The sequence below is a fragment of the Sinohyriopsis cumingii genome, chromosome 6, assembly GCF_028554795.1.
Source record: "Sinohyriopsis cumingii isolate HCF-2022 chromosome 6, ASM2855479v2, whole genome shotgun sequence".
NCBI lineage: Eukaryota > Metazoa > Mollusca > Bivalvia > Unionida > Unionidae > Sinohyriopsis > Sinohyriopsis cumingii.
The window spans coordinates 151,035,412-151,059,021 of record NC_142966.1 but is presented as its reverse complement, the minus strand read 5'-3'; the positions used below and the strand labels follow the sequence as shown (position 1 = coordinate 151,059,021).

The 23,610-nt window shown below is 35.7% G+C and overlaps 1 protein-coding gene across 1 annotated transcript in view; it reads right to left on the bottom strand.

Annotated features, from left to right (window-relative positions):
* The window catches only part of LOC149798264 (uncharacterized), a 160,975-nt gene extending 140,223 nt beyond the window's left edge, over positions 1 to 20,752 (bottom strand). The window contains exons 1-3 of the mRNA XM_089960859.1: positions 16,837 to 20,752; positions 5,426 to 5,607; positions 1,705 to 1,764 (exon numbers count right to left, since the gene is read on the bottom strand). Coding sequence (XP_089816985.1) covers positions 1,705 to 1,764; positions 5,426 to 5,607; positions 16,837 to 16,940 — 346 coding nt within the window. The 5' untranslated portion in view covers positions 16,941 to 20,752. The remainder of the gene's footprint in view (positions 1 to 1,704; positions 1,765 to 5,425; positions 5,608 to 16,836) is intronic.
* Positions 20,753 to 23,610: the final 2,858 nt, after the last annotated feature.

Sequence of the window (23,610 nt, the reverse complement as noted above, 5' to 3'; positions counted from 1 at the left end):
AACCCCTAGAGCCTTCACTGTATCTCTCAGTAGGTGGGGTGGGAGTGGGGGTAACCCAGGATGGTTGCCTTTCCAGCTGACCAAATTGTCAGCAGTTTTGGTTATTGTCATTCACATGTAAACCCATCCAACCCCTTTTCATTTGAACCCTTTTCTTTTTGCTTCAAATCATTCATTTATACACAGGAAAATGCCCTGCCAGTGTTGACACTGATTGGAACAAAACTATTTAAGTTAAAGGGGTGGATGAAATGACTAAATATAATCCAACAATCTACTCTTAGACTATTCCCTGCATTATGATCTGCAGTGATGGAAAGACATAGTTATAAAACAAATTTTTTAATGAAAACTGGGTTTACTTTATTCATTTTTTCCTCTTTTCCTAAGAGAATGGCTCAGCATTTTTAAGAACTTGCTCTGAACTCACACAGTCAATTGGTTTACTCCCAAACTGGGTTAAGGCAGTTTAGATGTACATGTACCTGTTGAATTCTGAGGATTACGAGGTTAATACCTTTGATCTTCCATGTGAATTTTCAGCCTAGTATATATGATTTTCAAGCCTAAATACAGGTTTCTTTTTTCTAAACTCCAATTGTCTGAATTATGCATTTTATTGTTGGCCATAAATCAGACATTTTGGACATGTCCAGCAAATGTAAATGATGCAGGAAAAGGAATCCTGTTTCATAAGTTTGTGTGAAAGTATTAGCAAGAAATTAAATGTCAGTATTCAAATGGATCTAGCAATTTTTTTTTTTAATTATATACAAATGATGCTTCCTTATGCATATTTTTTATGGGATTACTATTATGGATAAAAACAGATTCGACTAGTGAATAAATGTACTCAACTACTGAAACTTATGCTGCAGATTTCATGTACATAAAATATTAAATATGTAACAACTATTTAAGTATTTCTTGTTTAACCTGGAACAAACTGATAGTTGTATCAGTGAGTCCATAGTACTGTGCCTACTTGTATCCCCCTATTTGGTTTTGGGGTGGGGTTTTTGCATCATTCTCTTCAGCTAACTGACCTGGTTGGTTATGTAATGGTTCAGGTACATATCACTGTCATGGTTTTTGTATCCAAACAATCATGTTAAAGCAGGGTCACAATGTATAAATACTGTACTGTATTTAGATCACCCCTTCACAGTCTGCTGTCTAAAGGGCCATATAAATTTAAGTAGCTTAGCTTGCTGGAATAAGTCGGGAATCTGTTTGTGGTTGTGATGTACAATTTTCCACAGCTTATAGTTACCGGTACTGTCCTTTGGATACTTCTGCTCCAAAATAACACTAACATAACCTCTGCCAAATTTCGCTTTTTTTAAATCAGTGCTTTGCTGGTTATTATGCCAGATTTTAAGACAGATATTTTGAACCAATAAATATCTTTACTGTTTTTCATTTTAGAGTCTTATTTATTTAATTTATCTTAAACCATAAAGGGCCTAATAGTTTTGCAGCAAAGGATCTCACAGGGCTAAACTATTTGAGAAAAGAAATAAATATTCTGAATTATTAAGAGATTATTAAATTCGTCCAAACAATATTAGTATGTTATATATCTGCCACACTCAGCGCTTACGCATTTATCACTGAAAAATTGACACATGTTCAACTGCAATTCATTCACTGTTTTTGATGTTTGATTAAGGTCAATGCATACAGTAGCATTGGTTTACCTACCAGTAGTATCAAAGTGCCACTTGGGATCCTGGATATCCACTTCAACAGGGCCTATCAACTCTGAAAAATGAGAAACATATTCTTTTAAATCATATCAAACCACTAAATTTCACAACCTGGCAGGGAATAAAATTTTAAAAATTAACTCTAAGATTTGTTTGAATTCTAGCGTAATCCAACCAGAAAGAAGCAGAAATAAAATAGCAGCTATACAGCAATGAAATGCCATACTAAATACTGAATTTCTTTCAAGATATATAATTATTCCAACCATTGATGAATCACTTATGTTCTCAAAAACAAATTTTTATACATAGAAAGCTTTTTTGGAATAGCAAATGAGCTATGAATGAACCAGTCTGGTTGGTGAATACAGGAGTTTTCACTTGCATTTGCATTATAATATTTGATTCAGCTGGCCGAATGGATTGTTGGTGTTTGAGAAAGTTAGAAGAAACTAGCATGACACAGAACATTTCTGGTGTTTGCCAGCTTTGCAGTAGCACTTGAGAGACTTTGATTTTGTGTGGCCAGTGATATCGCCTATGTCACTGGAGTTCAGTGTGTGTGTATGTGAGTCAAAATGGACTATTTATTGGGTGTTATCAAAATCTTAAGTTGCTTTGTGAATGAATTTCTTTTTTGTTATACCGTATATCTGTTGTTGTTGGATTTTATAACAACTCTATCAATCACAGCAAAAGACATCCAGGGTTTCTTTTTAAAAGTAGTTCCTAAGTATATGGACACCATGACTGAGACAACCAGACAGAGATAGGAAAAGAAAGGTTAGCAGAACAGCTAGATTTCTCTGTTACATGGAGGAGACAAGGTGGTATTGTGCCATTCATGTTTGAAACATGTATACCTCACTTTGTGAAGTCGGATAATATCTTTGTGCACTGACAGTTGAACATTTCTGCTGACTTCCACCGAGAAAGAGAGAGAGTAGGTTTATTCTGATGGAAACTCAATGAAGAAATTGTATGATATGTACCACCTAAGAAAATCTTTACCAAAAAATATTGACTATATTTTTTGAAAGATATTACATGTGTTACTGTTTTCTTTTATATTATTTCAAGCAATGTTAACATCTTTATGTTGTATATTTTATCATCTTTTACTTAATGCTTACATTTATTTGGAAGGATTTATCTTCCTTATGTTTGTGAAAAATGTTACATATACATGCATGCATGCATGCATCCATCCATCCATACCAACCTTCTCTCCAATAACGCTTGATTGTCTGACCCATAACTTTGTAATACATGTAGTTGGAGATAGTTTAATGAAACTTTGTCAAAATATCAAACTAGAAGGTGAGTTTGCATACCATAGCCATAACCCCTTCCTCATATACAAGGTCATGGCAAGGAAGAATGTTAATTGTTGGTTTGTGTCATCGACTGGGGTACAGTTTTTTAATCAGTTAAGATACCATGTACCATTTCAGTTTGCATTTCAATGTGTTCAAGATGTCTTCATAGGGTCTGAATGCTCCTTGGATTCTGCTGTGGCCCTCTTTGTTGGTTACATCATCAATGTATGAGATGCCCAAGATGGCAGTGGCATCTCATTTAGAAGGTCTGAATCCTTGTCTGTAGATTGTATGTGAGCATCCATGTTTCACAAGCATACAGAAAAATGGATATGACGATTGAGCGCATCAGCTTTATTTTGGAACCAAAAGCAATATTGGTGTCCTTCCATACTGGTCACAACCTTTCTTTTGCAGCTGTCGCCTGGGAAATACTGCAAAGTAATTCTGGTTTAGAGCCCTCATCTGTGATAACAGATCCCAAATACTTGAAACTTGTGACTGTTTCCAGCTTCTGTCCACTGACCTTCACTTCTGCACTGATGCCGTTGGTGTTGTTTGTCATCAGTTTTTTTTTTTTTGGTGCTAATCTCCATACCATATACTGTGGAGGTTGTGTCCAGGTACTCAACTAAGTCAGCCAGTTCTTTTTCATATCCAGCCAAGCCATTAATATCATCTATGAATCAAAGGTTGGTGATTGTTCTTCCTCCAATGCTGACAATGTCCTTGTGGTCTTTCAAGGCATCTTCCATGATCCTTTCCAGAAAAATGATGAAGAGTGTAGGTGACAGTATACATCCCTGTCTGACTCCAACTGTAGTTTGGAATCAATCTCCTCTGCTACCACTGATGAGGACAGTACTGGTGGCTTTGTCATAGAGGTGCCCAACAACCCGCACCAGGTTTGAGCTGATGTGTGCTTCCTCATAGTTGCCCAAAATACCACAGGCCACACCCTATCAAAGGCCTTCTTGAAATCTATAAAGACATGGTATATATTTTGTTGACGCTGAAGGTATTTCTCACAAAGGAGTCTGACAATGAAGAGCTGTTCTGCGGTACACCTTCCTGCTCAGAAGCCTGCCTGCCTGCTCTTCAGCAATAATTTTCTATGCTTGAGGCTTTAGTCTCTTGAGAATTATCTTCAGCATCACTTTGCTTGGGTGGCTGATTAGACTGATGGTTTTGTGGTGTTGGCATAGCTGGAGGATTCCTTTCTTGGGGAGCATGATGACCAAAGATTGAATCCATGTTGTGGGCCATTCTCATGTCTGCCATATCTTGTTGTGAATTGTTGTTTGGACTGTGACTATTTCTTTTCCTCCTGCTTGAATGAGCTCTGCTTTAATGTTTCGAATGGCAGCTGACTTTCCTTTCTACAGTTTCTACTTCCTCACAAAGAATGAGGTCATCATCAATTTAAAGGGCAATTTTGTACTGCTGGATCTCCTTGGGTCTTATGACTGTACAATTCTGAACAGTATTCTGTCCATCGCTTGAGGATCTCTTGATCTTCTGTGAAACATTTTATTTGTCTTGGATGGTGGTAATTTTCCCTTGTTTAAGAGTTTTGACATGCCCTCTTGCTGTTGTTTCTGCTTAGTCTTAAATTTTACAGCACTGTCTTTATATCCAGGACTCCTTTGCCTTTTTATGCTTTTCCTGATCATGTTATCTCTCTGTATTTTTTAGCTCCTTTGTGATCTCTTTTTCCCTTTTTTGGTTCTATTATTCTGTCACATACTTCAAGGATATCTACTGTGGCCCAAAGTTTCTTGGGTCAAGCAGATATAGGATGATATTATTGGTATAGACGAATTTTGCTCATTATCAAATTCATTAATGATGAATTTAATCAAAATTGGATAAAAAATGGACTCCAGAATTGTAACAAAGTCGAGCCAATCTGATCAAGGATCACATCATTAATATGTATGTCTCTCACTATTATCAAACTTGTCTGATTGTAATGATATCAACTTATATTGAAAGTAAGACTGAAACTAGCAAATAAATATTGAATTTCAGGTTGGTAACAAACAATTCTTGTTGGATGCATGTACAACGTATGCTGGGCTGTACCATGAGCTCACTTGGTCTTGTGGCAATGTGAGCTAATAATTTAATGTAATCAAGGGAACATAAAAAGTAGGTAAATGTGACCTGCATTTTCTCATGGTGAACAATGCCCTCCAAGATTAATAAAACCATTACTTGTTATGACTTTAATTTCAACATTGTCAGAGAAACTGAACCAAATGCAAAAACCTGACATTGATGCATGTGCCAACAAAGATAACACAACAGTCAGAAAAATTTATATCACTATGTCTCATCAATGTTTCACAGATGAAACAATGAAGTCACTGCACTGAAAGCAAGAAAATCTCTCACCTGGAATATTTAATGTGACATCTGCAGTGAAGAGCTTTTGGCCAGGCAAATTTTCATCTTCTTCCTTCCTTCCAGTGAAGTTTGTATTTGCTTTGTTTTCTCTATATATTGCATTTATCTTCTTCCAGAGATACTGCTTGTTGTACTTATGCTTCATAAAGTGAACTAGTAATATTTTGTACCTGGAAAAAGATAAAGTACCAATACATGTATATCCATCTTCCCATGTTTCAGCTAATGAACTAAACTAACTTAATTAACCCTATATTTCCTGCCATTTCTTATTTGTATAAGGATGTGGTAATTGGTAGAACAGTTTGCTGAAAAGGTAATGCAGTTCTAAAGAAACAGTTGATAGTCATGATTTAGGACAATGTATAAAAGACACTTTATAAGAATATTATGCTTCATACATTGATAGTGAAAATATTATTTTAGATATTCCATATAATTCATCTCAAAACCATAAAAACTCAGAATTCTCTCAAAATCAGTGGTTTAAGCAATAAGGACTCAAAATTTACCATCTGAACAGCCATTATCTTTGTCCAAAACTAGATGAAATCAAATTATTTCTTTTGAGAAATAATTCAGTAATTAATTTTTTGCTTTCAGTGAAACCTTCTCACATCAACTTTTTCATCATGATGAACTTAAAATTCCTAACTACAGTCTTCAAAGAAAAGACAGACTTTTCCAAAAGGGTGGTGGACTATTCATTTACGTTAAGGATGACATTTCTTTCAAACATCGCAATGATCTTGAGGAAATTGGTATGAAAATAATCTGGTCAGAAATGAGACATAATGTCCCAAAACCATTTGTGTATTGAACACTGAACACTGACAATACTTGGTATAATATGTTTCAAAACAAGCTTGAAACTCTGTATATAGAAAACAAAGAAGTCTGTTTAGTGGGTGACTTCAATTACAATTTGCTTCATGATATCAATCAAAGCTTGATTAAAACTATGAACTGCCTGAATTATCAACAGCTAGTTCATGTACCCACTAGGATAACAGGTATATGAAACACTAATTGATCATATTTATATTAACAATGCTAATAACAATGCTGACATTATTAGAGAAGTTGTAGTTCCCCAATATTCCATAAGTGATCATTATCCTATAAGCTACACACAAAAATTAAGTCAAAAAAGTAAAACTTACCATCACAAATATATCAGGTATCAAATAATGAGAAGATTCAATTTACAAATATTCGTTAAAGAATTGAAAGATATCCCTTGGTCAGTAATTGAATGTTTTGATGACCAATCAGATGCTCTTGACATCTGGATAGATATGTTTACTGACACAATGAGCACTCATGCTCCTTTTAATTTCAAGAGAGTCAAGCAGCAAAATCAACTGAACTGGATTACAGGTGATTTACTGAATACTATTAGGACAAGGAATGGATTTCATAAATTAAAAGATACTGACAATTATAACTGACAATTATAGATTATGGAGAGTCATGTCAATGATAAAAAAGGCAAATAAAACTTATTATTACACTGAAATATCAGATAGTATTACAAAAACGAATCCCAGAAAACTTTGCTTGTTGTTGTTGTTGTTGTAGGGTTTAACGCCATTTTTCAGCACACAATAGGCTATGCATGGCGGCCAGTACTAATGGTGGAGGAAGAACCCGGGAAAACCCTGGGAAGAACCACCGACCCATGAGAAGCTACTGGCAAGCTTTCTCACATACCCGCACTGGCCAAAGAAAACTTTGGTAAACCTTCAATGACTTAAGAGGCAAATCTGTCAATAACCTGCAATTTACAGGTATTAGTGATGCAAATGGTGATATTAATCAAGAACCTCTTGAAATTGCAAATGCACTCAATGATTACTTTGTGAATATAATGAAAAACTTGTGGATTTCACAACTCCTAAAAGATTCTTCAGTGATGAATCAAATGAACATATTTCTTCAAAACTTAGCAAAGAAGTGTGCTTCAAAATCCCCAAGATAAGCCTTGAATTCATTTTAAATGAATTAGACCAACTTGACGTCACAACAGCAATGGGTCTAGATAATATAAGTGTTAAATTCCTAAAACTCTCATCTCAGTTGATTGTACCTTCACTTACGTTTATCTTCAGTCTAAGTATTTCCACAGGTATTTTTCCAAACAGTTAAAACTGGCAAAAGTAACTCCAGTACATAATAAGGGAGATCTTTCTGATATGAATAACTATAGACCTATATCAGTTTTGTCATCACTTTCAAAGACATTAGAAAGACATGTTTGTAATGAATTTAGACACCACCTGGAATCATTTGCTACATTCAAGGTAATCAGGCTTCTGTGAAGGACGTTCATGCCAGACTACACTAACTAGAATGGTGGGTGATTGGTTAACAACAATACATCAAGGCAACCTTGTAGGCATAGTGTTTCTTGACCTTTCAAAGGCTTTTGACCTTGTAAATCACAAAATCAGGCTGGAAAAGCTTGGCACATATCTAAGTTAACCATGAAAGCTTAACTTAGTTTTGATCTTATCTTGAAGGCAGATGACAACAAGTTTTTATTTTAAATAAACTTTCAGAAAAGAGGTGTTCCACAAGGATCATTTCTTGAACCATTACTTTTTCTGCTGTACATCAATGATTTATCATATCACATTGAATTATCCACCACTAACATGGTCGCAGACAATACATTATATACCACTGGATCAACAGGCCATGAGATTAGCACTAAATTAAATAAAGATTTTGGTAAAAATAAGTAACGTGTGAATACAATGGTAAGAAGATAAATGCAGCCAAATCAAAAGCCATGATCATAGTGAGGTGGTCGAGCAAGAGTAAAAGCTGAGAAAAATTATTTCAATTTAAAGTAATGATAAAAGGTATGGATATAAAAGAGTCTGAAAATGAAAAACTATTGGTACAGTATTATGATAGACCAGATCTTGCGCTTGAAAATACAAGTTGATAAGGTCATTAAAAAAGTTAATTCACTGCTTTATTTCTTGAACAGAATAAAATCTTATCTCCCTCAAGAATAGAGAAAGATATTCTACAATGCAAATATCACGCCACATCTAGAATATTGTTGTTCTGTCTGGGGTAACAGTGGTATAGAAAATCAGGAACAATTACTGAAATTTCAAAAAAGCGCAGCTAGAGTTATTCGTGATGCTGATTTAGAAACAGCATCAACAAATCTTTTTAAAACCCTAAAGTGGATTCCATTTCAGCAGAGAATATAATTTCAGACTGGTTTACTAGTCTATAAATCCTTACATGGATTGGCTCCTAATTATCTTAAATGTAATTTTAAATCTGTTAAAAATGCACAAATGTATGAACTAATATCCATCTCAAACAATAATTTATATTTATCTAAACTAAATTCTATGTTTTATGAGAAGAGTTATGCTTTTTCTGGAGCCAAATAATGGAATTCCATAACACCCTGTAAAAAGTCAGCTGACTCATGCCAAGCTTTCAAAAATCTTCTTAGTCAAAATCTACAGAAATGATCATTTGTATGATTTTGTTTAATTCAGTACCACTACTTTTTACAACAATGTTATGTACTCACCAATAATGTTCTACACATGTTTGCTACTCCTATTTTTATAAATCCTGAATGTGCTCATCCTTGTACTTATTTTATTTTAGCAGTAGATCAACTGTCAAGTTTTTAACAATGTTTTTTGTCTTAAGACACCTCAACTTGTAAAAATTGCGCATTATATATATAGTTGTTCAAATGTCATTGTAGAAGGCCTCATGGAGGATTGGTCAGTTGACCAAATGAGTTTCTTCTTTAAATAAAGTCATTATTATTATTATTACAGCTTTTATTTAAAAAGCCAATTTAATTATCGGTTTAATGGTTTAATGTAAATCTGTTGTCTTCCTATCAAAACTTCTTTCCTTTATTGTCCAAGAGACACACAAGATATCAGAAACATACAGAAAAAAAAACATTCTTGATTCTGGTCTTGTTTGACAGAAGAGTACTTTGTGGTCAAAACCAGTGAGGGTGAGGTCAAACTTGCAACTGTCAGATGAAAAATGTATTGTAACATGATATCCATTGCATTTTGGAGGTTTTCAATCACATCTCTAGTAGTTTTGAGTTTAGTTGAATTAAGTTATCTTTCAACTATGTATTGCAGTTTTGCAGATTCTGCTAGCTATAACATATCATATGCTTAGTTTTACAATTATATTTTGGCATATATGGTCTCACTCCTTCCATTAAAGTATATAACCGTCCAAGTCTTTTAAAACCAAAAATTCTTCCTGCCATTTGCTGGCAATTGTAAAGGAAATCCATTGTTAAGGACCTCTGAAAATAAGTCAAAGGCAAGATCTGATTCAGTGTTTTGGAACACACATCATCTGTAAAGTGAGGTACTGAAACTGAAACTGCACTTCACACAATAATTGCAGTTGCATTTTTATGTAACACATTGTTTGCACATATTTTAGAGTGATTTTGTACAATAATAACAGAAGCCCCATAAACATGATCAGCAAAACAGACTGCATACATTTTCCTTTTGAAGGTTGCCTAAAGTTTGAAGGTACAATGCAAAGTAGCTACACAAACTAAATTGAAACTAATTAGACATGCCTGATTCTGCTAAACATCTGAAATGAAATGTACAATTAAACATATCTGGCATATCATGTAAACAAGCACAACAAGTAGACTGAAAGAATATTGTTTATGAGAATTCTCATCTCCTTCAATTTAGCCATGTCTTAAGATTTAACCCCAGGAAATATATGAACAAAAATATGATGGTCAAACAAATGGATCACTCACCTTGTCAATATCCTCTTAACAGCCAAGAAACAATAAGGATGCTTTCCTTCAATTTACTTATAATGTAATAAAATAAGAAATATGTTCATGGAACATAGATGTTCCACCACAATGCCTGAAATGACCTAACAAAAGCTTTTGGAATGATGGACAGATAGATGGACAAAGGCAATATTATATGCCCCTACCAGTGCTGTGGTGAGACATAAAAAAGTGAGGGCTGAGAGCAGATCAGCATCATTTAGACAAACTTTACAGAAATTTATGTGAAGCTGCTTTTTTAATAAAAGTCAATAATATTCTATTGTATGGATATTAATGGTTACTGAAAGCATATCCTATATGGCTTTTTACAAACAAAGACAACATTTAATGGGAGAGTTTTACAAACACTAATATGAATTTGTGAAAAGATGTCTCTGAAATTTTTTTTCTTCTATTACAAGGGATGGCAGCCATATGTCAATGCAGATTTCCTTCATCAGATTGAAAGGATATAATTCCATGATGCTTTCTGCTTACTTTGGGTTAAATTCTAATATGAAAATTTTGAAAATAATTAAACATTTGTTGAAAATAAGTAATGGGGACCATATTGGATGGTGGATCGGCGTTTATAAAGTAGTTTGAAAGATCTTCATTCTGAAGGATATGTCAAATTTGTTGAATTTTGTCAAGTAGTTTCTGAGATTTTTGTAAACCTTCAGTCTCACATGTATAAAATATAATTGGGGGTGAGGGAATTGATTTTAACAATGTACTTTTTACCAAATGCTATTGCAAAACTAATATTTTTTGGAAGGAAAATACCTCAATTGAATGATTAAAAGTTTGTCCTCTGATTAGGATGAACCAGAAGATTCCATAAGAATTGAACACCTCTGTAGGATATCCCCACACATGTTGTTCATTACTATCATTCTCTATTGTTTATAGGAAGCAGCCTAACTTAGTGGGGCATGTGGTGTGTGTGTGTGGAGAGAATCTGCTGTAAAAAGATCAACATGTTCGGCCATTGTTACTAGAAACCGAGCCTTTTTTCTAACGATGCCAATATTTTCACCTTAAGGTGAGCCCAGGTCCCCAAAATAAGACATATTTGAGTAAATTCAGGATCCAAAGTAAGCAGTTTGATAGGCCAGGATGAGGTATGAACCATATAGTTATAAGCAGATACCAAGGGTTGCAGCATGGAGGAGGAAAGACCAGCCTCAATGTTGGCTGACAAATTCTTGGCCCCTGTTAATCCTTTAAGAAAACTTGATTGTAACAATGTGAGGAAGAAACAAGAGTTCTGGTCTCGAGTTTGCCATAGAAAGCTTTTCCAAACAGGAAAGAATTTTAGAGTCAGTGGTGGAGAATCTTTGGGCTGTGTTGTAGAAGAGAGTCCCTTTGCTGTAACAGAAGATCCCTCCTTTGAGGTAAGGACCTGGGATGGTTAATTAGCAGATGAAATCAATTGTTCAACCACAGTCGCTGGTGCTACAGAGAGGTAATCAAAATGAGCTCAGCTGTGGACTAGCATGGGGCAAACATATCCACCAAAGAGTTCCCCAAAGTTGGAACAGGGAGTTTGTTACAGATTGGTTGTGTGACCTTTTTTGTGAAGACTATCTTCCCTTTCCTTGACATACTCTCTGCCAAAATATTTTTTTCTGCCAGGAATGACAAACTCGGAGGGTGATTCCTTCTAAAGTAGCCTAGCAAAGGAGGTTCCAAACCTCCATGCAGAGAGAAGGTGCATGTGTGACTCTTTGTCTCTTGATATGCACTACCACCAAAGTGCTGACATCGGAGATCATCATACAGCAGCCTCTGCAAAGTCCTAAGAATATTGTTGATGTGGAAGAGAGATTGTTCCCAGGACAATGAAACCCTGCCAATCACCCATTTCAGCTCTATATGTGTGCCTCACCCAAAACCAATGCATCTGTGAAAGGTAATAGCAAGGTGCGAGTGGGGGCATTGGTGACTTCAATCATAAACCAGTCATATGTCCTCAAAAACTGATGATGGTGGAAATCTCGAATCAGAGAAATCAGAGCATTCAATAGATCAATGTATGGTTTCCACACCGCTAAAAACAGAAACTGGCGAGGATGAAAATACAGTCTGTCTAGGGGAACCAGAACTGGTGTTCAGAGTTGCTCCTAATTCCAAGGTTCATGAGAGGTATTGTTATTATGAATCTACAACAAAGTTACAAGCACAGTATGCATTTACTTGGGATGTGACACGTGGTGAAGTTTTAATGTGTTTCTTGTACAGAATGTAGAGATTAACATGCTGTCATTAACATCTGTGGTAATTTAGTACTCTCTTCAACAGAAAGGGCAAAAACATTGATTTAAATATAATATACATGTATCAAATTTGTTATTCACTTTTTTTCCAACTTTATACAACTGGTTGTACATATGCAGTTAAGTAGTTGATTTTTAAAGATTTCTTGTTGTCATTTAAACATGCTAATGTGAAGATGAAGGCTTACAACATAAAATAATGGACCCTCATCGAAACATATTTTAGAAGTGATCAATGGGGATGAGTATTGGAATAAGTCACAGGCTGCACATTTATAAACCTTTGCAATGACAATGTGTCCCACATGATTGTTATTTCTTATTAGACTTGGAGTGGGACCAACAGCTATTATATTGCAAGGGTCTTGTGATTTTATGCCTTGAAATCAAGCATTGATGTGAAATTGCTAATTTATACATGCTCAGCATACACTAATAATGACCAACATCCATCACATAGAGAACGCATGGATGGGGGTCCATTTTCCTATTTCTGCAACACAAGAAAGACTGAATGTTGAATAGGCAGTATTTGTATAAAAAAATAATTGTTTTTTCTTAATATTAGCAATATGTCACCTGTCACTATTTAATATCTTAATATTCCAGAAGAAGGCTGATGGCCTCAAAATTACTGGGTGATTCAAGGAAACACTCATCCTTACTGCAGGAGTATCCACTACTGTAAAAAAGGCATCCACTTATGTGCTGCCCTTGAGAACATATGCCTTTGCTTTGGTGCACCAAAGAATGAAGGCTGAAGGAGGAAAAGGTAATGTGTGAAGACCGAACCACAGCCTTTATAACATCATCCAATTATGAATGAGTCAGATAAGCCCAAGAGCAACAGTAGCTCAAGCCTCATATTTTAATCTTCATTACTGAAAGGTCCCTCTCAGTAAGGTACTGATAGGCTCCTAGGACCATTAATACAATCCACCTAGAAACAGATGATATTAAAATATCAGTATAGTCCTTTAAGGGTAGGAAATTAAACTTCTTACCCTTTCTTCTTACTTTATAGAATAACAAATAGAATTGTACAGCCCTAACTAGGTACAAAGTACCAATCTTGATCACCCTACCAGAGATATGACTGCTGGAGGATCTCTATCAGGAGTGGAGTGTTACTGATTGAAACCATTTCAATCACAAAAGATTCTCCATTTGGCATCATAAACCCTAGATGTGGATTATCTCCTGCATGAACAATGTACTCTGCAACTTTTGCCTGAAAACTTGTCCTGGCAAACAGATTATTTGAGATTAGCCAAGCATGAAGGTGGAGCATCTGTGGGTTGTTCTGTAGAAGAGAGAACCTGTGCTGCAACAGAAGACCCCTTCACCTAGGCAATGTCCTGGCTGGTCTTTGAGCAGATTGAGAAGTTCACTTATCCATGATCAATGAACTCACAGATGGGCTATTAAAATGAGCTGAGCATTGGAGGTCCTGACTTCTGGGAGCACATACAGAACCATCCTGATGGGTGGGAAGGCATAAATGAACAGTTGATCCCACTTCAGACTGAAAGTATCCACTTCCCAGGCTTTTTTTTAATCTATGACAAAAAGTCCAGAAAAGGCCTCCCTCCTACCACAGTCAGTCTGAACAGGGAGTTTGCGACACACTGTTGCAGAGGCCAATCCAAGAGGACTAATTTGTCTTTCCTGGAAAGACTGTCTGCCAAAATATCCTTCTTGCCAGGGATGTGATGAATTCATAGGGTAATCCTTTCAAAAATCACCCAGCAAATGAGGTTCCAAGAGAAGCATGTGTGTCTCCTTGTCTCCTGAGATAAGCTATTACCAACATGGTGTTGTTGGAGACCATCACACAATGACTCCTTTTATCACTGACACATCCTCAAAGGTCTAGAAATTTCCAAATTGTTTTTGTGGATAGTCATTTCTTCATTGGACTATACACAATGAACAACTATCCCTTCCAGCTCTGAGTATGTCACATTCATGAACAGGTGCAGGGGTGTGCATGGGGACTATGATCAGAAATTGGTCTAAATTTACACACCGACTCAAGTTCTGGCGAAAATTCTATCCCAGAGACACATGAAATTGTCAGCAGATATCTGCAGTTTCTAGTTTGCCTGAGGAAAAAAAAAACTGAAGGAGGGGCACAAGTGCAGTCTTCTTAGGGGAGCCAGATCCACTGAGAAGTTCAAAGTCCCCAGAATAGACAGATACAAGTGAAATGACAATGAGATCTTCACTAATAGTGCTTCCAACAATGCTGGAATTCTGTCTACTCTGTCTAATCCAGTTTGTGAGGAAATGCATCCTCAGCTATATGAAATCCTGAGATGGAGCAATTTCTCAACTTTGGTAGAAGTCAAACCAGTTCAATATAGACCAGCAACAGGACAGGTCTTGTCTGAGGGACTCTTAATGACCATTGATTTTCTCTTTCCTTTCTGACTAAATTTTGTGACAGGGTGATCGCAAATTGTGGCCTGCAACATGAAACCAGCTATGAGGCCAAATTTTCAAAGCATGTGTAACATTCTTGAAGTTAATGTCCTCACAACCTCAGAACAGAGTGGGATAAAAGAGAAAGGGAGGTGATATTATTGATCCAATCCCCTTCAATTATCTGGTGCATGTATATTAACTCCCTGTCCATACCAGGGTTAAATAGTAACCTGGTGGGAGGGTGTTTGACTTAATCCCTGTCCCAGTACTGGTGACCTGAGAATGCTGACTGTGACTGATGAATGGTCAGCTGGCACTGACTGGTAAATGATTGCTGACCAAGGTACGGTTTATTGATCAGTAAGGCACCTTTGATCTGCAGGAGGATCCCTCATAAGAACCTTATGGCTAGATCTTAGCTCTGAACTTCCAGGGTCACTCAATCTGCATGTTGCTACAGGGCTATAGGTTCTAAGAGGGTTCTACTCCTTCCTCAGAATAGGGGGAAGACTATCTCTGTCTTCACTATGCTTTGGGCTTGAATAGGGTGCCTCTAATCCCTAAAATGTTGAGGAGAGGGGGAAACTCATTCTCCACCCTGTTAATTCTTTCTTGGGGCCCTGTATCTTTCCCTAGTATACTCAGACTTGGCTGGATCAACCATCAGGGGTCTATGGGCCTTAAGTGTCTCCACAGAGACTGATCCCATATGCTCCTGGAATCAAGAACTGCACTTCAGCACCAAGAAACTAATCTTACATTTCTGAGACACTAACAGATACCCATCTGTCTGTCTAAAATTGGTACAAAAAGGCACGTGGGGTGGGTGTCCAATGGGGCCATCCTATGCCTGCATTTCTCCACTCTGTTTAAGCATATTGTTCTTCAAAATAAATGTCTGAAAATAAGAACAAGAATCAAAATTGTATGCTTATGATGATTATGTAATAACATCAATGCCTTGCTTGTCTCTAGGCTATATTGATAATGATTGAGGGGTGTAAGACCTGTAATCAAGCACGATAAAAAAATCCAATAGTGTACCTGAATATTGAAGACATACCATACTTAATATAAAAATGAGGGATTGCACAGTCCAACTCACTCTAGTTTTGATAATGGATTTGTGTGCTATCTGTGATCAAGCACAATTTGTTCACAGTTTTATTCATAACCAAGTATTGGAAGCATATTCCTAACGCACTCTAAGGGAAAGAAATCTTTACAACTACCTGAATAAACAAAGAAAAAAATGAGTGTGGTATGTAACCCCATTTAACGAATCTAAAACGTAACAAACCACATAATCAATGAAACGTCGTATTTTGCCTCAGATTTTTATTTCAAATAAAAATCCAGGAATGAATATGATAGAATAATCAATAAAGAGTCCAGAATAAAATCAATAATAATGCTAAGCACATAAAACACCCAACTACTGAAGCAGGGATGATGTTTAAAGGATAATACTAAAAACTGTAGCAACAAGTGCAGTTAAACTCTCAAGAGCTAAATAAAATAAATGCAATGGATTGAGGGTATTACAATCTTGAATACGGAAAATAAACACATAGAAGTTTAATTTGTATTTTAGAGATGAGAATATGGAAAATACTGCACACAGCATTTGCATATAGACCAATACATATGGCATAATCCAAAACAGATGATGGCTACTGTGCAATGGACCAGTGAAATGGACAAACAGACTGGGTCTTTGTTCTATAGTCTGAAACCTTTCAGCACTCTCTCTGGAAGGGTTCATCTCTGACAGGATGAATATTTCCTAAGCTAACAAAGTACTTCTGTATTCAGGTTAGTTTGATATTATTACCCTCCTGCTCCCTCTTTTCAATGAGACATACCCTTCACCTGGTCCTTTTAAAGAATAAAGTCCTTCAATCAGGTCATGCATGCATTGCTTTCTGGGAGCAGATTCCATCATATCATCTTTTTTAACCACATGCATATCCTTTGAAGTTGCATGCAGCTCATCTGGATCTAGTTCGTCTTCAAACAAGCGCCGTATTTTCTCTTTTTGCTCCTTTGTTGTTTTGATCAAGTATCCTGAAGTTATATAGTTCTGTGAACCATGTTACATCACATTAACTTGTAGTTGATGGTGTCTTGAAATAATTATTAAAAATATTAAAGATGACATTAAAATTTAAAGAAGCATTTCTTTAAAAAATATTTAACTAATTGTTTAAGAAAGAAGAAAAATTTTCTTGAAGTGGCATGAGAGTTATAGGCAGATATAGCCTTATAATTCAAAAATTTAATAATACTTAGCAAGTTGAAGTTTGATAATAACTTCATTAAACATTTAGTATCCTTAAGGACCACACAGAATGATGCATAGACCATGTGACTGGTCAGTCTTTAGAGAGGTCACAGGATACAAGATAAGCCACAGGGAGAGTAGGTGGGCATGTGATCCATAAAGGTATTATGCAATTATCATCACACTTCAACATTGTATCATTTTTCAATTTCATTGAACCTTTGGTACACTAAGTGACCCCAAGAGATGTTTAGAATATCTGCAGGTGACAGAAATTTGATATGGAAAAATAGGTCAATCACTCTCCATTGAAAATCAAAAGAATTTATTATGCAAATTCAACTGAACATGAATAAACATGACTAAATGTAATCATAGTGGGTTTAAGTCTGATGAGAAAGGTTTCAGATACTATTTCAGAAAGACAGATTCTTTGCTCCAACTAGCTGTTTGAATGTAGCAGCCAGAGGTACTTTGTCTGAAAAAGAAGCGCTAGCAAATGATATTCATGTACTATATAGCATACTGCATTGTGGATTTAAGCGATCTTGTAATAAATATGTGTCCCTATCCACTACCAGAATGGGGACCTCGAATGAATGTAAAAAAGACATATAAACCAGCCAAATTAAAATACATACAAATTAAAAGATGAGTGCACTTTTTGTTCCTTTCCTTCTCACAATTTAGCCCAAGATGGCCAAGCTAGCTACATATACATGCCCCTTAAAACAGCAGATTTTGAAAGAGGATTCTCAGTACAGAACAATATTCATACACATATAAGGAACATATTAAACTAAGAAATAATCAACAGATTAATGCTTAGACAACTAGAGCAACATCATTTAAAGATTTCGATTTCAAAGGAGTAGGAAGGAACGAGAGACTGTGTTATGTAAACATTGAACTATGGCCGTTTCCTCCTCCCCCTCATTTTTGCAATGCCAAAGGGTGACTGTTTTGAACTCAGACCTTCAAATGATTTGTGTATTGCTGCAAAATGAGCTTCTCGTAAAGACTGAAAGACAACACAAGTTGAATAATAAACTATTTTTATTTAAGTGCCAGTGTGTCATATGTTTTTGAAGCACAGAAAATGATTTGTGTGACGGTTCAAAAGTTATTTTGTGGGATTAAGAAAATAATGTATAAGAAAATTAATAAAACTGAGTAACTATTATTCATTGTTCTGTAGTTAATAAACTTAGTTTTGGTATGATGTACACTTTCTTGCTTAAATGTATGACAAAAATGTTTGTTATGCTAATCTCCCTGATTTTTCTGACATAATCTCCCTGACTGTGAACACTGATCTCACTGATACTGTCCCAGAAAACTCGGCATGTATGTATATTTATGTATGTATACATCTTTCAGACTCAGCTGCATGCCAGAAGATGAGCCCTAAAAAGTTACATGGTGTGGTCTTGAACTTGAATTGCTTTGTCATGATACAACCTTAAAAGAGTCACTGTGCTGCAAAGCTCCAAACCAGACAAACTTGGTTGCATGCCTAAGCAGGACAGGTAAGTACATGTACTATTGCATGTTTCTTCCATTATTGTATAATTAATGCCTGACAAGATAAAAGTTAGTTACTGCCAAAATTCCCTTGATGTAGAGCAGGGGTGCAAAACCCCTGGCCCATGGGCCACATCCAGCCCACAAACGAGTACTGTCTGGCCCTCAGGGCAAATTAAAACAACATAGAAATCTGCCCATGAACAGTAATTAAAGAAATTAGTGTTTGTGGCCCTCATGTGGTCTTAGAAAATGCAATCTGGCCCTTGGCCTAAAAAGGTTGTGCACCTCTGATGTAGAACCTATAAATTTATTCTGACTAAGAAGCATGTGACAATTAACTTTTTATTTCTTTTATACCTTTTTAAGTAATGGACATGAAGATTCATATTTTGTACAGAATGGAATATTCCATGTAATATTCAGTTAATGATTATTGTTTACCCTAGACTAAAATAGACTGTAATAAACAATAACCACAAATCAGAACTAAAGTAGGCTATTCCCTGTGTGATGTAATGGAAATTTGTATATGCCATAAATGGCTTAAAATAAGTGAAGCAGCAGCTGAAAAATTTCCAAGTAAAATGATCATTATGGTACTTTAATTGTACACAACATTGTAAGCCTGAATCCTAGGCCGAATCCTCAGCCTACATGCCCCACTTAAACCAAGCCAAGATAATCAAAAAATATATTGCACTAGTTTTTTAATTTGTCAGTTCATCCAATCTCATATAGAGTTTGGGTACATACATCCAAATTGTTGAAACACCTCCTAAAATTAATATTCTTTTTGTTGTGAAGTTGAGATGTGAAATATTTAACTTTTGAAAGAATGCAAAATAATTATGATAAGAAAGAACTCCATTTGATTTTAGACAAATATCGTAAAGATCAGACCTTTTCAAATAAAATTTTACAGGTTTCATAAACTTATATCAGAATCATTTTGAGTACAGAGATGGGAAAAATACATTTAAAAATTCCTTAAGTATCAGTGAATTCCCTTGTGCAATGTATCTAATTCAGAAAATCCTTAACTTCTGAATATTCTGAACCAACTGGAAACTGCTTTCAGTACTTATTAGAAGTAAAACTCCATTACAGCAGGGAATTCCTTGTAGATATTCATACCTTAATGTACATAAATCTTTCTTCTTGTTTTTCTTCTCTTCATGGATCTTACTGTGACAGGCAATAACCCTTTTATTTCTTTTTGTATTCCCTGGAAATGGGAGATTTTTCCATGGCAAACAAACAAAGAACATTAAACTCAATGTCTGACCTCTTAGCAGAATTGCATGTTTTATTTATGTGAAGCTGAAAATCATTCTGCTTAGTGCTGAAGACTCAGTGCATGTGGCTCTGCAAATATTTTAAGTATTAATTATCTACCGCCATTGCAAAAATGATGCTTTTATCATCCAAATAATAGTTTTCAAGTGAATTACGCATGTTCATATGCAAAAATTCTGAATCTAAATGGATCTGGAGTTTCTTATGTATTTATAATGGAATTATTCTTTTGTTGTTACATGACAGACCAAAATGGCTGACCACTAGCAACTTGATATAATGGAATTTTTTAAAAACAGGCTCAACCCAAAACTTTGCCTACCGGTACATATAATTGAAAGTACTTAAAAATTTCTTTCTTTAACTAATGTTTGTGTTGTGATAATGTGATACCAATTTATTTAATTTCACGTGGGCAATATTTAAGCTGACAGTTTGATTCTCAACATGGATGACACAGCATCTCAGTCAGTATCAGCATCTGGTTCCAGCCTGGATAAATATGAATTTAGTATTAGCTCACTGTTGGAAGAATTTTCTCTTAGAGATTCAGATTTGACTATATATGATCCATTAGAAGGTATATCCTACACAATAAAAGAGTAAAGTTCCTCACAGGTTTTGATAACATTCACATCTTTAAGTTTACACAAATTTCAGAAATTAAACTGTCCGACTGCTGGAATTCAAAACAAAGGACATAAAACTCCCAGGCAGATGTATTGTTGTTGTTACTGTTGTTGTAGGATTTAATGCCATTTTCAGCACACAATAGGCTATACATGGCGGCCAGTATTAATGGTGGAAGAAAAAGCCGGGAAAACCCCGGAAAGAACCACCGCCCATCGAGAAGGTACGAGATGTATTGTATTAACACATGATAATGGTCTGAATATACTCTATGCTTTGCTGAAAAAGAAGTCAACTGAAGTTAATGGGCATGGGGCTGAACTTTGGTAAAGCAAAATCTTCTTTTAAGGATGGCAATTTCAGTCTATTTTTAGATCATAGCTCTGTACATAATACTGTAATGTCAGAGATGCACTGAAGTCTGATCATCTGATATCATACATAAAAAGCAACTGTGATCAATTAACTATGCTGGATTTGAAACAGATAGTGATTAAGACAACCAGCTGAGACCAATATCCTACAATGGGGCTGAGGGGGTCCAAGCATCAACATGAATCCTGCTCCAGGCCAAACAGTCTCAGCCTGTTGTGACACTAATCTCTAAATAAGTATTATCAATGGACTTCAAAGGCAAGTGGACAGACATTAAAAACAAACTGAAGAATTGGTTGGGGAGCAAACTGAACCCACTGTATAAAAGGAAAGAAAAAAAGATGAATAAGGTCCAGGCACAGGCAGTCTCGTTACAGTCACTGTGAGAACTTCACAGGCAAAACAGACTGTATACATTACCAAGTTAAGTAAACAAATCTATAAGGTACTGAGTACAAAAGATGTGCCCCAATTCAATATGGAAGCATTATGCTCAATGTGTCCAAACATCCACCACAATCTATCTCATTTACAAAGTAGAACCTCAAGCACCAAAAGACAAGGTTAAACATATAAGAGGTATTATGCTAAAAGACAAGGTACTTATAAGAGGTATTATGCTCCATTCTACAATATGGAGTAAAAGTCAGAAGTAAAACAAAAGGTAAGAAGATGTGCAGTACCAGGTACCAATGTAAAAAAAAGACATGAAATGATAAAGCTGAATAATCTCTAAGACTTTTCCACTACTGTCATACACATTGAAGGAGATAATGCAGCACAAAGAGATACTGATTTGGAACTGACCAAACAAGTACAGGATCAAATTTTTAAGACATATCCATACTCAAAGTCATAGCTGGCACCATTTAAAGATTTTGCTGTATGGGATACCAATGAATGCATTGGAAGATAGGCACAACAGTAGAATGGAGAAAACAATTTTTATTTGCTTAAAATAATGCTTTGAATAAACATAAGTTGGCAGAACTGTATGGGGTTAACAGTTGATAATGCATCAGTGAAAACTGGATTTCTGAAAGGAGTTACATTCTATATTTTGAAACATGTCTCCATCAATGTACATGTCAGGTTCCTGTCATATGATGCACCTTGCTGCAGGAAAAACTGCCGATAAATTAGAACGAGAACTCCTGAAGTATCAAGTTGGTAATCTACCTGACAATGTACTTCATACAGAGTTGATGTGCAAATTATTACTGGCACCTTATTTCCCAGCTAAAAGATCCAATAACTGGAAGATATAAATTTCCTCTTCTTTGTCAGGTTATGAAAGAAATATTGGTTCTTTACCTTTCTAATGCTGACTGTAAGAGATTAATGTTCAGTACTGTTAACAAAAATAAAACTGAATTCAGATCCAGGCAAGTAACCCAGCACTTAGTGCTCTACTGGTGTGCAAAACATTCATAGTCTCAGATGGTACAAAGTGAATTGAAATGCAGTATGAGACTAGCTTTTTAAAGCTCAAAGTGTTACATATAAATGCTTTGAAGCAGTAATTAATGTTAAAAGGAGTAAATAAATCATCTTCTATAAATGTTCATTGAATTTCATTATGTTATACTTGCATTACTCTTTTTTTGCTCAGATTACTCTTTTTGTCCACTTGGATTACACTTTTTCCCCTCCAGGGGTTGGCATGTATCGTGCTGACAATCCACTGAGAGATAGTGGGAGCAGATATGTCAACAGAGCCCTTAAGAGGAAGGAAAAGAAGGTTCATACCCTCCTTTTTACCATTAGATGCCTTAAGATACAAATGGAGGGCCCTAACACTTAAGTCTATTTTGATCACACCAGCAAAGATGTGACTGAGATGGGATTTATATAAGTATGGGGCTAACAAAGATAACTAATGTTTTCTAAAAATCCTGGCTCATAAAGGAGAGAAACAGAATTATAATTTTCATTAAAATGGAGACAATCTGTATCTATAGATAAGGCACGAATCTTACTGCATCTTCTGGAAGATGCTAGAGTGAATACATACACAGTTTCGAGTGAGAGGTGATGAACATAATCAAAAGAGTTGAAGTGGCAGGAGGTAAGCAGCCTACTGCCGAGCTCTGTAGCGTCAAGGTCATGTATGATACACTTATGTGGGTGTTATTATAGAGTGGTCTCAATACAAAAATAATGGGTCCGTTAAGCTAAAAAAAGTAATAAAAAAATAAAAGAACTCCAACTTTTACCCTTCTGCTCATGCTTGAGCCAAATAGCCAATGAAAAACAATGTTTTTAACACAACTAGGCACTATTCTAATGGAAGATCACCTGGAAGTTGGTGTTTTCAGATGTATTCAGAAATAGCTTTCAAAATGAGTTTCCTACTTGAATTTCAGACGAAAACGACAAAAACCTCCAGGGGTTAATGTGTTAATGTGTGCATTTTGATGACATCACCAAATCTGAATATTCCTTGTGTATTTAATCACCTGTGCATTGACACTGCACATAAATTACAAATTTTGCGATTCCTTGATGATTTGTAACAAAATTAAAA